Source organism: Onychostruthus taczanowskii, unplaced genomic scaffold, assembly GCF_017590055.1.
Source record: "Onychostruthus taczanowskii isolate IOZ18803 unplaced genomic scaffold, ASM1759005v1 scaffold9, whole genome shotgun sequence".
NCBI lineage: Eukaryota > Metazoa > Chordata > Aves > Passeriformes > Passeridae > Onychostruthus > Onychostruthus taczanowskii.
The window spans coordinates 15,683,755-15,699,216 of NW_024506993.1; the positions used below are offsets into that span (position 1 = coordinate 15,683,755).

General features: G+C 42.2%; 1 protein-coding gene across 2 annotated transcripts in view; it reads left to right on the top strand.

The window, feature by feature from the left end:
- The window catches only part of PRKCD (protein kinase C delta), a 59,365-nt gene that overhangs the window by 40,537 nt on the left and 3,366 nt on the right, over positions 1-15,462 (top strand). Inside the window, exons 5-14 of one of the 2 annotated variants that reach the window (XM_041425656.1) lie at positions 7,051-7,207; positions 7,847-7,878; positions 8,519-8,604; positions 8,893-9,022; positions 9,598-9,698; positions 10,931-11,027; positions 11,336-11,466; positions 12,104-12,277; positions 12,783-12,874; positions 14,363-14,425. In XM_041425656.1, the coding sequence (XP_041281590.1) occupies positions 7,051-7,207; positions 7,847-7,878; positions 8,519-8,604; positions 8,893-9,022; positions 9,598-9,698; positions 10,931-11,027; positions 11,336-11,466; positions 12,104-12,277; positions 12,783-12,874; positions 14,363-14,425 (1,063 nt within the window). The remainder of the gene's footprint in view (positions 1-7,050; positions 7,208-7,846; positions 7,879-8,518; positions 8,605-8,892; positions 9,023-9,597; positions 9,699-10,930; positions 11,028-11,335; positions 11,467-12,103; positions 12,278-12,782; positions 12,875-14,362; positions 14,426-15,462) is intronic. The other variant, XM_041425657.1, reaches the window with a different exon arrangement.

The window sequence follows — 15,462 nt, forward strand, 5'->3', positions numbered from 1 at the left end:
TTCCTCCTCTCCACACAGACATGTGGAAAAGTAGAAATAGCATAAGTGAAAACCTTCCATAATTTATTATTAGCTGTTAGTTGGAAGGTAATATACTTGTGTGCTGAAAGTATTACGTTAATTTTACTCAGTAATCAAAATAGTTTAAAAATAGACACAGTATTCTTGCAGTTCTTTTCATTGCCTTTATTAGGGATTGCAGATGGTGGTAGATGAAGCCTAAATACCAAACAGATCATTAAGTCATGTATTTATATTCTAATTGGCAAGTTAATATTCGCATCTTAGTGCACTTCTTTGACCTTCTACTTTGCAATGAGTTCCTATTAACCTTCTCCTTTATATGAAATTAGTCACCAATACATTTTTGGTAACTGAACCACAGAGGTGGTGGAAATTGCCTTTCAAGACTTTGATACATCTACACTTTGTGAAGGAAAGTCACTCAATCTGATATTTTAATGTGAACACTGCAAATACCAATACATTTTAACAAACTACTCCTCCTCAAGGTTGTAAACCTCCCTTATGTCAGTGTGTAATGCTGCTAAATAGGCAAACACTGATTTTTGGCTCATCATTGCACTGCTGTAAATGTTCTCCCCAGTTAAATCAGCACTTAGCAGCGTGAGAGCAGAGAGGTTTGCTGGTGCCTTGCAAGGATGTTTGTGTCAACCTCCATTCCCCACCCTGCTGAAACCCTCAGGGACAGTTCACATTCCTTCCTATGCACTTGTCACTTTGCTCTCCCTCTTACCTGCCTTTGCAGACTGAACTCTGTGGTAGCTGTGTTTCTAAAAGACTAAAAAAGGCTTGTTCTGAAACTGGTATTTCAGTTGTTCCCTGGTTTATTCAAAGTATTCCCTGGTTTATTCTATTGCTGCCGTTTGTATCTTTTGAGTTATAGGAGCTACCTTTTGTTTGAAAAGCTCCAAGCACTTCACAAAAGTGACTAATTCTTTCTTTGGCTTGTTTTGCAAACTGAAGCTGCTGTTTTTTAAACCTTTCTTCTAAGTAGCAGACATTCTGCTACCTTTAGAGAAAACTGCTTTCCTCTGCTGCAGTGGTGCAGAGCAGAGAAATAAGAATGTTATTGCTCCATTAACAGGTATATTCTTAGAGGAAAAAAAATCACAAAAGAAGCTGGTATTAATGGTTCTTCCACAGTAGACTACACTGAGACTTTTCATTTGAATATTCCTTTTCCAGATTGAGGCCTGTCCAGTTAATTTAGGACTGCATATTAAAAGTCTTACCAATCTTCATGGTTTTTTTCTTCCTATTCCCTATAAAATGGGGACTGCAGAGCCCTGACTTACAGCTGTCAAGGAACCTTTTTGTCTTTTGTCCTGTGATTTGAATATGAGTTTGTGCTGGAAATTCAGAAGCTTTTCTCCTTGTGTGTGAAACATGAGAACAGGGTGTTAAATTCAATTTTAATTTTGAAATTGTTCTCCTTCTACCCCTCCTTCTCTCGCTGTAGTATTGAAACTAGGTTATAATTCTGTAAAGCAGCTTTAGCTTTAATAGGTGGGAGTTGAAATAAGTTTAATGCTTTGCTTGGTCTTTGTTTATTCAAATGTGGTTAATGACCTCCTCGAGTAAGAAAATGCAGAACCTCACTCTCCTGAGCGTCTTGTGCAGTGTTAGCAGCTTTGTGCTTGTGCCTTGGGTTTGAATTCTGAATTGCTGTTTTGCTGGCTACAGCTTCCTGCAGAAAGGGACAGTGATTTTTTTTTCCTTAAAATGCCATTAGAAGTACCAGAAGGTGAGTAATTTGCATGCAAACTTTTGATATCTCAATTCTCTGAATTCTAGAAGAGGGACCCGACCCAGAGCTGCATATATTTTGAATATGTTGTTCTCTGTGTGTTGGGTGTTGGAGAAGCATGAGACATCAGCATTTTTCTGAGTAAAATGTGAAAAATAATAGGGTAAATAACAGATTTGCCATTTCAGTCTGGATACTGTATGGGCCTAAAATAAGGTTTGAGGGAAATATCTCTATGGATGAGGTGTGTTGCGGAAGGATGGTCACATTTTTAATAAATAGTAGTGATGAGGGCTGAAGAGCCAGAAGTGAACCTTGTGATTGTACATGGGGATGTTGGTATGATTTAATAATTTAACTGAGAAAATGCTGTTTCTAGAAATTTGGCTAATGTGCAGGTTATTCAGTGGCACCTCACATCTCCTTTAATCTGCAGCAGAAGTGAGATTGCATGAACTGAACAAAAACATCTGCAGGCTTTATCTTCTGATATTTCTCTAGGAGAATCAGACAGTTGCAGATGTGATTTCATAGATAGCAGGTTGGTGTGTCTGTGGTTCCTAGGGTAGCTAACATGTTGTGTGGAGCACAGAAAATCTGATACAGTTTGTACCTTCAGTAGAAGTTTGAGATGCTTGAGATTTGTATCTTTAGATCTGTATCTGTCTACTGAGATGCTGTATCTGTTGGTTTTGCTGTGTAATTTGAAAAAGAGAGAAGACCCATTTTCCAATTTATTCCTGGTTTTATTATCACAAATGAGATACCAGAGGTCTCTGCAGAAGCATTTAGCAAGACACTGAGCTGTAAAACAAGCGTTCTGTACACTGAGCACTGGTGTGTTCGCGCTGAGCTCTGGGTGGGTGGGAGCACTACAAAGGCTGGAGTGTGTTTGGTTTTGGGGTTTTTAATCCTGGATTGAAAAGCAGGGCTTGTTAAAGTTGGTGTTTTGTTTTACACTTCTCTACCAGGCCACTGGTGTCAGAAATGCCTAGGAAAGGTCACACACATACACCCTGAAGCAGCTGCAGAGCAGCAGCTGGCGCTGGCTCAGGGCCAGAGCAGGACTTCATCCTGGATTTGTTCAAGGCCAGGCTGGATGGCCTCTGAGCAACCTGGTCTAGGGCAAGGTATCCCTGCCTGTGGCAGACATTGCAAATAAATGCTCCAACCCAAACCTGTGATCCTCTAAAGAGGGGTAGCACAAAGACCAGAGTGATTTAACATAGCAAGTTCATGTCACAGAACTGTAGGCTTTGGGAAACTTCTACTTCTGTAAATGGTTTCTTGGGATTTTTAATATTTTAATCATTTTTAACTGATGATCTTTAAAGCAATCTTCTCCAGGACCACATTAAAGAGCAATTTGCCTCTGAGACAATCGATGCTGGGAAAGTCTCCTTTGTCAGGAACAGCTTTCCCTTTTAATGATTGCTCTGAAAGATTAATATTTTTCTTGACCTGAAGGTGCACTTAACTTTCAAACAAAGCCAAGTGCAAGGCTGCAGAACAGCAGAAGGAGACAGACACTGAACAGAAATGTTAGTGGGGTTTGTAATTAATTATAAAGTTTCAGACAAATCTCAGCCTGAGCAACCAGCTCAGAAAATTCCTTTCCTGTCCCTGTTTGAAGTCCTGGTTCCCAGACTCTGACAGTTGCACTGTTCTCTTTCCTCTTCACAAACACAACCATGAAATAAGCAGGTTAAAATTAAAAATGAACTCTGAAGAGGCTAAATATTTTTTCAATTCTTTCTTTTAAGAAAAATTAGTAGGGTTTGCCTGAGGTTGTTTTTCTTTGTCGTTGAAATTTTGAGGTTCAATTGAGACAATGTGACACCTCACCTTGAGGTTTATTACAGCTCAGCAGAGCCCCAGCAATATCACTGTGGTAAATGTTTTCCAGGCAGTGGGTTGGGTGTTGTGTTAGTGGCTGTGGGGACTGGGAAATATTCAGCAGGACAGGCTGTGGAGCTGAACAGAGAATGCAGGGGGGGTTCACAGCAGTCTGGGAGCTGCACTGCCAACTCCCAGCCCTGCTTTGTGGTTTCTTCATGAATGTTCACACAGAGGAGTTCTGGATGTTTGTGTCAGATCAGCTGCAAGTTTTGAAAAGGACCTTGAAGTACATGAACATGTCAGTGATAAATATTAACCACAGCTCTGAACAGAGGAAATAGATTATGTTTAATGGTGTGTGCTGGGTCCAAAATGATTAATGTCAACTCCAGGCTGCAGAGGTCACCTGGACCCTGGCTGCTGATTCAGCTGTTCTGTACCTGCTCTTTCTGACCGTGTGCTGGTTCATGACAAGCATTTCATTTATGGAAGTCCTGGCTTGCTTGGAGGGGGAAGCAAAGTTTTTCCCTTTGTGTTTCTCCATCCTGCATCCACCCTGCATCCATAGAGTTGTGAAAATTACTTCCCTGCAATTGTTGATTGTCTCTACATCTCTGAAATTAAGCCTTTATTCTCCAGTTTACCATATGGTTGGCTGAGCCCCTTAAAACTTTCCTGGAGCAATGCACTTTAAAGGCAATTTACACATTAAAGATAACTTGTTAAACATGCCCATAGTAAATTGAAATTACACCATAATTTCAGAGCCACCTCAACTCAGATGAACCTGACTCACAGCTGCCCTCCAAACCTCTCAGCTGCTTCTGAACCAGACAAAAGTGTTTTCAGCTATTCTTTATTATATTGGTTGGTTTTGGCAAAGGCATATAACAAGGCAGCTGGTTGTAAAGTCTCTGTGTCCTCACATGCAGATTTTGAGGTTTTGCTGTGCTCAAGGATTCTTCCCCATTAAAGTATACTTAGGGAAAATGTGCAAAATTTAAAAAAAAAGGAAAAAACCCCAAAGTGATTCATTTATACAATTACTCTGTCAAAGAAATAAGTGTCAGTCTCATGTATTTCTCTTAAGTTTGATGTCAGGGCTTCAGACAGGGAGGAAACACTGGTGTTTCCTATAAAAACAAGTCTTGTCAGAGACTTCTGCATGCAGTATCAGCAATACCAAATTGCTCCAAGTATTTCAGCATGAGGTGTTTGTTTCTCACTAAACACTTGGTTTGCTTGTTATGGACTTCAGAAAAGCTTTTGTCTGGTAATTTGCTGCATCACAGGTGATCTCAGAATACTGCCATGAAGCAAAAGGCCTTTCTCTGCTCTGTTGCTGTTACTGATGAAATCTCCCTTACCAAGACATGCTTTTCTGCAGCAAACAGTGTGAGGTACTGCTGCCTCTCGAGCACCTTGCTTCCCTTGCAGCACACCAGCGTGGTTTCCCTGAAGCATTTGGGCAGCAGTGGGTGAGGTCTGTGTGTTTGCTCAGCAGGATTGAACAGAGATAGCACAGTTTGCAGACTGCCACGAGCTGAAGTGCAGCAGCTGAAGAGTTTGTGTAGGGTGAATTCAGCAGCCTGTTTGAACAAGGAAAAGGAATCCTGTTCCTGGAGGGGAGGGGTGACTCAGGAACTGTCACAGTGCTCAATGGAAGGTCCTTTCAGGGGCTGTCAGGATGGGTTTTTCTCTGATGGTACTTTTCTCAGAAAAGTACATTAATACCGAGTGGCAAAACCTGGAGACCTTTTCTGAACTTTCTTTTCACTAATATGCTTAATCTTTCCTCAATATCTGAGCTGATTATGCCATTTATTTTCTAAGGCAGCACATGCTGCTGCAGTGTGGTGCTGCTGGCTGTGACAGATGAATTAGTTTAGGACACTCAGGTGTCACATGACAAATTGTATTCCAGGTTCAGCAGTCTGTTGGAATAGCAGCGGTGGCAGCCAGCTAAAATAAATGACAAGAACCAAGTTCATCTAACAGCCAGAAACCCAGAGCTCCTGGGTAACTTTGTAGTGAGCTCAGGCATTGCAGTGAGTGTGACTTGGCAAAGGACACAAGTCTGCTTCTGTCAGTGCTAAAAGCAAGGCTCCCCCAATAGTGATAAAAGGCAGCAATGCGACGGAGCAAATTTTAAGAAGCTGTTATATTGATGATGGGAAAAATGCTCTTCTGGCTTTTTCCTTACTCCATTGCTGTGGAAATTCCCAGCCTGTAAACAGCAAGGGCTGAGGGCTGTTGCCCTCAGCTTTACAGCATTTTGGACATGTGAACTATGTCCACATTTCTTCCAGGCTGGGACCCACAAGCTGCTGGCCAGAGCTGATGGAATTAGCAGTTGATCAGCTCCTCGTTGCCAGCTCAAGCCTTTATCTTTTGCTGCTGGATGGGATTGTCCCTCAACAGACAAGAAATGTGTTCTTGGGTTAAATCACCAGTTACCCAGTCTCTTGATAAACCTGCATTGGGTTATCTCTGCTACAAACCTCTATGCCTTCAAAAATGCCTAATTAAGACTAAGTAGTCTGAGTTTGTGTCTCAGTCTTACAGCCACAAATTCACATTTTTGTAAAAGAAACTCAGAAGCTTCCTTGGAAATGAGTGAAAATAGCCATAACCTCTAATGAGGACTTGTATGAGCCAGCTGGACTTGGAGCCTGAGAATTTGTTTGTTGTTTTATTTCTTGGCTTAATGCTGCATGTGATTTCTATGTGATCCAGTATTAGATGCTACAGTAGATGGAGCAGGTAGTATTATTATAATACTGAATAATTTGACTCCATGGGGGCTAGAAGGGGAAAGGAATGAGACTGGGACTTGTGGAAAGATAAAACATGAATGTTATGAAAAGGGAAATGTCTAACTGAAAGTCTCATTTGTCCTCGCTGCTTAATGATCCTGGAGACTGGAAGAAAGTAACCTGGCATTAGGATGGTCCTGTGGTCACACAGAAGGTCCTGCAGCAGCTCATCTGAATTTCTGCTGCAGTCCTGCTTCAGGGGGGGATGTGGAGCAGCAGCATGGAAGGCTTCTGCTCACCTTCCTGCTTCTAATAAAATACTTTCTCATATTAAACATAAATCACAGAGCAGAAATCATAGATTTGTTTTTCAAGGAACAACAGTGGTTGTCACTTCTCTATCAAAACTGTGCTCCATCCCTGCTCTTTGCTCTCAGTTCATCAGCTGAAGGCTTTTTCTGTGTGGGCAGGAGTGGGAAGTGCTTGCACAGAACAGAGGGACACCTTGGGAAGCAGAGTGTGCACCTGTACCACCCTGATGGACTGGAAGTCTGCAGAATGCAGGTGTAAAATGAACAGAAACACGAGTCAGAAACAGGAAAACAAACTGAACATTTGGGAGAAGCAAATATTAACCTCTGTAATACCTGAGAGTATTAAAAGCGTCTTCTTGTGTCCCCTCAGACTGCAGACAGTCGATGAGGGAAGAGGAGGGGACAGTCACTATCAACAGGAGAGGAGCTATCAAGCAAGCCAAAATCCACTACATCAAAAGTCACGAATTCATCGCCACCTTCTTTGGACAGCCTACATTTTGCTCTGTCTGCAGAGACTTTGTATGGTAAGAAGGAAAATTTAAGCTTCCCCCAGCTCCAAGGGCCAAATTACTGCAAATTTTGCTTCAGATATACTCAGACAAAATGTGACAAATAAATTTGTTGGGAAATTGAAGTTATATATTCAATAAGGGCATTTTTATACCTAAGAACTACAGTTGTCTTTCACACTGAGAAACAGAGCTTGAACATTTCTGCCACTGAAATAATAGGCAGAAACTCCATCAGCATCAAGTGACTGTGGCCATGATCATCAGCAGCTCTGCCACAGGACAGCAAGAGGGGTGGGTCTGAGAAAACAATGGCCAGACTTTGAGATGTGAAGTGACTGATGGCAGCCTAGAGACCCACAGAGAAGTTGGATCCCTTTCATAGTAAGGCTGGTTTTGTCCTAAGTTAGGTTGGGAGGATTTTCCATGTGTTTGAAACCTTGGTTTTTTCTGGGTTTTCTTCCTAATTTGCTGGGCTGTCAAATACAGGACCTTATATTGTAAACACTGCTGTCCTAAGACAGAGGATTGTGATTACCAGAACTTAGACCAATTTATTAATTTGTTGTTTGACATGGTGAAAATAAAATAAAAACCAGCCATCTTTTATTCCAGAAAATGTATTGATTTCCTTTTTTATAATTTGTTTTTCAGGGGCCTCAACAAGCAGGGATACAAATGTAGACGTAAGTTGATTTTTTTTTTTTTTAATTTCTTCTTATGCTGCTGAATCTGGAGATCTTGAAAAAAAATCTGTAAATGTGCATGGCACAATGCATCATCACTATGGGTAGTGGTAGAAGTTAAATATCAATTTTGCACAATGACCAAAGGAACCTATGATTCCTATCTGGGATTTCAGTATCAAGATTTAGACTTAGCTGTTCTTCTCAGAGGTGTGTAATATTATTGAAAAGTTGCACTCATTTATGACATCAGTTTTTGGTGAAACCTTTTCTAAAGTGAATTACAACTACTGAGGGGTTTTACAGCTGAATTGAAAATCACCTTTGACTTGGCAAGGTCTGTGCATTACTCCAAGCAGGGAGGAGCTATCAAAGGGGAAAACTCAAAAGCATAATATTGTCCTTCTGTTATCAAATGCTGGGGGCATTGCTGATGGTTTAGAAATAAAGTTTATGGTAAAAGAAAAGGGATGGAGGAACCATCTTAAAAAATATTATAATCTTGATAGAAAATAAACTTTTGGTGTATATAGTATGATGCAGGAGTGTGATTTTCACATTCTGCCATTACGTGCAAACACCTCATCCCATGTATTTATCATCTGAATTAATGCTTTTTTTTCTTGTGCATGTCTTGAAGAATGCAATGCTGCTATTCATAAGAAATGCATTGATAAAATCATTGGGAGGTGTACTGGCACTGCAGCCAACAGCAGGGACACAATGGTAAGAGCTGAAACAATGTATTTCGAGTGTAATTATGTAATTAAACATTGCTGAACTAACAAAACCTTGTACAGAAGCCGACAACTCCATTTGGGAGATGCCTGGCTGTACAAGCCAGGGCTCTGCCTTTGCTCAGAGCCGTGTAAAGTTCTGTAACGGGCAGCGGGCAAAGCTTCCAAGGGAGCAAAGCATCCGCAAGCCCTGTGAGGGAGGGAGGGTGGGTGGGTGCTGTGTGGCAGAGCCGTGTCCCTGCGGGGAGGGAGCCTGAGGTGCAATGGCTGTGCTCAGTTCCAGAAGGAGCGCTTCAACATCGACATGCCCCACCGCTTCCGAGTCTACAACTACATGAGCCCCACCTTCTGTGACCACTGCGGCAGCCTGCTCTGGGGGCTCGTCAGGCAGGGGCTCAAGTGTGAAGGTGAGCAGGAGGAGGGAGCTGGCAGCTCTCTGTGCTTTCCCAGTGCTCCCCCAGGGTGGTGCACTCTGTGCCTTTCCGTGTGTCCTGGAGGGTGGGGTTCGTCTCGTCCATGTGGGGTGAAAAAAGCTTTTGTACAAAAGAGAGACGGAGGCACGGGGCTCATGGGACAGCTCAGCCAAGGTGAGCTGCTGAAGGAGGCAGGAAACACTGCAGAGGTGTAATCATCGTCAAAATTCCTGCTTTGGGAACAGCTGAAATTTGGAGACTGACTCAAAGTGCATTCAAAGCGTTTACTGTAAATATTGCTTTTATAATTCTCCCAAAAAAAGGCAGTATGATCCTTATTGTAACAGATTTTGAGAATAAAATAATGATAATCGGAGGTTTTTCTCTTGTGAAACCTCTTTTTAGACTTCATTGTGTTAAAGGATAAAATCTGTAATTTTGGTGGCAATGGCAGGTCCATGTCCAGTCTAGTCTTAAAAAAAGGTTTCTGAACTGCACAGAACAGCCCTGTTTGTTGTAATGTCAGTATTTTCCTGATGCTTGTATAACAATCCTTACATTTCTTTTAGAATGTGGGATGAATGTGCATCATAAATGCCAGAAGAAGGTGGCAAACTTATGTGGAATAAACCAGAAGTTGCTAGCTGAAGCTTTAAATCAAGTTAGCCAGGTAAGCTTTATTGCCATTTCTCAGGTAATTACTTGTTTTCAGAGCATTTGGGGGTTTTCACATCATCTTTTCTGCATCACTTCCTATTTTCCAAATAGGAAATGGGAACAGCTTTGTCTTTTTCAATTTGACACTTATAGAGACGTATGGGAAAGTGTATTTGGAAAATAGGAAATGGGAACAGCTTTGTCTTTTTTAATTTGACACTTATAGAGACTAACAAAGATATCAATAACCTGAAACTGAAATAGGGAAGAGGGTATGCCACTTAAACAATTTTTTAAAAGGTGTGTGACTTCCTGAAATCCAATTTTGTTCTTCTGTGGTGCCAAGATTATTCTGTTCCTTTCTGTTTAACGGGTTAATCAGTGGCATCGTAATGCTGAAAATCTGTTTTTACATGCTTCAACTTTAAAATTCCACTTGAATGATAAAATTAAATGAATAAGGAGAAATATACCAGCTAGTCTCATTTTTTATTAATCTGATATAAATATATACACACACACAGAGAAAACCCCTCTGGAATTAATGCTGGCCCCATGGCTTGCATTGTTCATCTCCTGCTGCAGCATGATTCTTTTGTGATCAGCTTCTGCAAATAAAGATTCAGACACAAGCTCTGAAATAAAACAGGAAAATATATCACAAAAGCCAGCAGTGCTTCCTCTGAGATGTGTATTCCTAAGCTTTCACAGGATGTTTACTTTGAAAACAGTGAGAGCTGTTGTGGCAGCTCTTTCATGACACAGGAGCTCAGTATTTTCATTGCTGAAATTTGATCTCAGGGATCTCCCACATGTAAACGTGGTTTCCCTGTGCTAAGGACACATCCAGCTATGGCTTCAGCATGTCAGTAAAACAGTGATTCCCATCTCCTCTTTCACATGAGCAGACATCCAAGGGGACATTTTCCCACAGTTCAAATCCATTCCGCTGTGGTTCCAACCATTATACCTTTAATAATTTTGCAATGAACAATGGAACATAGACTGTTCAGGAATTTCAGTGACTTATTTTCTTGCAGTGAAGGAAATAATGCAAATGGCTGGTGTGAAGCTGTAATGAAGATGACTAAATGGTCTGTTAACCAAATTCTTGAGAAAATATACATATTGGGAGTTAATAATTAAAAGTAATGTTTATGCTGTCATCATGTTACATTTAAAGCTATTACTCTATTTCTAAAGTAACATTGCCAATATAATTTCAAATGTTTCCCTTCTCCCCAGAAATCTACACGAAGGTCTGATTCTGGATCTGTAGAAAGTGTTGGTATTTATCAAGATTTTGATAAGAAACATAAAGCTCCAGGAGGAGACACAACAGGTGAGGAAACAGACAATGTTTCAATACAGCCACTTAGCTACCAGACAATTTAAGAAGTTATTCATTCTTGCCTTGTGTAAGACAGCTTTTTTAATAAGTGCTGTTAAAAAAGGCAGCATGTCTTTCTTTTTACCATCTCCTGGCCACATGCAAAGCTTACCCAGGACTTGTCCCTTATGTTTAGGTCCACCAGTAATTCCAGCAGCAGATCATTGAAATGCTGTGTCAGTACCTCATTCCTGCCCAGAGCTCTGAGTCCTGCAGGGTTCCTGCATCCCCTGAACTTTTCCCCTCCCTGTTTTGCTCAGCAGATAACAGCGAGTACGACAAGCTCTGGGAGGTAAACACAACCAAGCCAGCGCCAAGAACTGCAAGGAGAAAATTCAACATAGACAGCTTTGTCTTCCACAAAGTGCTGGGGAAAGGAAGCTTTGGGAAGGTATGTGACAAACTGAGAGTTCAGGTGTCTGCGATGTGATGGGCTGTTTCCTTTCACCAGAAAGGTCTCACAGCTTCTTGGGTCAGTAATCTTCTAACAGAATTGTATGGAGACATCTTTGTCAAAGACACTGGAAATTCATCAGCTGGATCTTGTGTGAACCCCAAAGTGATTCCAGTACACAGCAGTTTGTCAGTTTTTAGCATAGAGGCAGAGGAATTGCCCTTTAATGCACATATCCAGTGCAAATGGACATTTTAGTTCTGTTTCCTCCACACAGCAGCCTCCCAGTGCAGTGGCAGGGGATGTTTGGGAGAGCAGTGTGACCTCCAAACTGTGTCCACTGCTGTCTCTGAAACTGCAGCTCAGTGACAGACCAGGCTTTATTTACATGGCTGCTGTTCATGCACTCACAAGGCATTGACAGAAAAACTGCCTGTGGTGCCTGGTCCTTGAGCCCCATCTCCTCCTCTGTGTCCAGCAGCTTCACCTTCCCAAACCTCCCTCATCTTTCCCACTTAAATGTGTTTTTTAATTGCCAGTGCACCTGCAATAAATACCTTTGGCTTTCCCTCACTGATACATCAGCACCAGTCTTTCCTAAACGTGCTGTACTCTCATCTTTCATTTTTTGTAGGTTCTGCTTGCAGAGCTGAAAGGGAAGAATGAATTCTTTGCTATCAAAGCTCTGAAAAAGGACGTGGTGCTAATTGATGATGATGTGGAATGTACCATGGTGGAAAAGAGGGTCCTTGCTCTTGCCTGGGAAAATCCATTTCTCACACATCTTTACTGCACGTTTCAGACAAAGGTAAGAAAAATTTAAATGGTGACAGCAACACAACAGATTGAGCCTTTAATGGATTCTGATACCAGCAGTCAAATCAAAGTAATTTAGTGATGCAAGAATGAAATGTCCTTTTCCTGTGCTCTGTGCAGTTCAGAGTATGACAACACATACCTTGATAAGGGGAGAATAAGATCAGAAAAACGTCTATGCAGTCTGGAATAAGAAGGAGTTTAATTAAGTCCTTAATCTGAGTTTTGCCCTTGGTGAGGGGAAAAGGATGACTGTCACAGATTGACATCAGAAAGTCCATTTCAGAGTGTGTTAAGTCTAGAAACCCACAGAATACAGGATCAGATATTTATATTTACAAGGCCAGGCCACTCAACTCTGTAGGAGCCTCATAGGGGTGCATGAAACCAAAAATCCTTCAGGAGAAGAGGGAGGTGGCAGCTTGGTCCCCTGGAGGCACAGTGCTCCTTCATTTATGGTTGGATGGCATCAGTAACTGTTCCATTCCCTGCTAAAGGATCACTTGTTCTTCGTGATGGAGTTCCTGAATGGGGGAGACCTGATGTTCCACATCCAAGACAAGGGGCGTTTCGACCTCTACAGAGCAACGTGAGTCCTCAGCCCTTCACTGCCCACCTCTGTGCATGGTTTCATCTCTTCATGGCTTCTGGTTCTGTGCCTCTCCTTACCTGCAGTCAAGTTGCAGTGGCTGAGGGTTGAAAACATGTTTCTAGGCACTGGCTGAATACAATGAAGTTCATTAAATGATGTGTGGAGTTGGGCTTCCTTAATTTACGTATTTGTGATGTTGTACTATTTATGGGGTTCTTGTTCCTAGAGGTGCAAAATAAATTGCAACATGAGCCAGCACTGAAAGGAAAAGGCACAGCTTCAGTGTACTTTAGGACAGTATTCTGATGGAAAAAAATTGGAAAACAGCATGGGGAGGAAAAGATTCAGCACTTCTTTACTGCTGTTGCTAAATTGACATGATAGTGCCAAAAGACAGTACACTCCATGAAATGCTAATTAAATGGGTAAGCACTTTGTTTAGTAAGTGCACTTGTGTCAGTTATCTGTGACTTTTCAGCTGCAGTGATCTTTAAAGGACGCAAGAATATTCTATTATTGTTACTTTAACTATCATTCTTAGTTTGAGGTCAGTTTCTACTTCTCTCATCCAAACCCATGGGTGTTGTAATGACATCATTGAAGGGGTGGCATGTAAACCTCAAAAACTAACAGTGCAGACTACTGGACCTGTCTGTAAGCCCCAGAAAAATTACTTCTGTTACTGGCACTGCACTGAGGATTGCTGACTGGATGGGATCACAAGAAGTCTGGCATGAACAGCATCCAGTTGTATAGGTCAGCTCTCTCCCCACTCTCCCCAGCAAAAGTGTGGATAAAGCCCCTCCATCTTACCTGGATCCCAGCAAACACCTCTGGCATCCTCTCTGGCTATATTCTGTGCTGTTTGTTTTGGACCAACGTTCATCTGCTATACAGAAATTAAAACAGTTTTGTATTTTTCCAATTTGAAAAGAAATTATTCTTTTTGGGGCAGAGGGAAGCATTCTTTCAGATTTTCCTTCATGTCCCCTAGATTATCACCTCTTTCTTTTGAGGAGAGTGCCCCTGAAGAGGTGGCTTCTTTCAGGGTGTCTGTGACCAGGCAGAGGGAGACGGGTGAGGCTCAATTCTAACCTTGCACTGGTGCCCAGTCCCTCCTGCAGCAATCCTGGAGGGCTGAGCTCCCACAGCTCTCTTTCAAAGGCACGTGCCTATCCCTAAAACCGTACAAAGTCTGTTATTGAAGAGGAGGGCGGGCATGGTGCTCCCTGAGGGAAGTGGGATGAAGCCTTGCTGCAGCTGCTGCCGTGTCCCCTCTGCTGTTTGGTGTTGGACACTGCCGATGTGTGGTGAAGGGATTACCGTGCAGGTTACAGCACTGGCTGCACAAACACACAGGCACTGGGATTTAAAGATGTGTTCAGAGCTTCTCACTCCATGAAAAGGTGCCCACAGCATTGTTTTGGCTACCTGCATTGACTGTTGTAACTGAGTGAAGATTAAAAGATGTTTTGGTCTTTTCAGGTTTTATGGAGCTGAAATTTTATGTGGGCTCCAGTTTCTTCACAGCAAAGGCATTATTTACAGGTGAGTGCCAGCTAGCTCCAGGCTGGGACCTGGGAATTGTCTTAGCACTTCATGAATCTTTGAATTCCTGACTGATGTAACAAACACAAGCTGTCTGTCAGAGATCTGATGTAGTTCCAAGGCCATTAACATGCCTGAAATGAATCTCTATTTGTGTGGTTTTTTCCTTGGCAACTGGAAAGATGGAATGGGATTTGTGTTACACAAAAGCAGTTTTGTTTCAGTCATTTTCAAACACTGCCTTCAAATCATGAGTCTAGTGTGGAGGTGAGGGAGAGGCTCCTTGAGCAAACCACTGAGGTGAAAGTTCCCTGCTTTTGCCTTCTGGTGAAACCACAACATTGATGCCTCTGCTTCATCAGGTTGAAGCATCAAGGGCCAGACCCTGATCCACTGCTGGTTCTGAGAACTTCAGTTACCCAGGAGAAAAGACTGCCCTGTTCCTATGTGAAATTCTCTGCTCTATTTCAGCCCTTGGTAAGCAGAGGGCTGTTCAGTTTCTCTTCAGCCTGCCCTCCTTGGTATGTGCATTTGCAGCCAGAGGGACAAAAAATGCAGCATGGTCAAAGGGAGGGAATGTAGCTTTTGGAAACTGCTGGGAAAAAAGCTCTTTCTTGGTTGAATAGTGTTGTTCTGAGAAAAGACATGAACAGGACCCTTCACAGGCTGTGCCACAACACATGAACTTGTGCTGTAAGCAGGTACAAGTCACAGGTAGTGCTAAGAGTTGGGCAGGTTTCAAACAGTCAAATTCCTGCCAAAGGCTCTCAGAATCCAGCACAATCCTCCTTCTGAGCCCTGGAGGTGGTGCAGCACTGCTGTGTCAGCTGCTGGGGCACAACTCTCACCACCTTGCAGCAGCAACAGAAGCTCTGGCTGTGCTTCTGCATCTGAAAGCAAATGTGGAGGGTTATAGGGTCACATTCTATAGATGCACCTCCACCTCAGCCTCTTCTTTTCTTTGACAAGAGAGAATTCTTCCCTTGTCCCTCATGCCCTCAAAGCACAAAAGTACCATTTTGGATGGATTGTGTCGA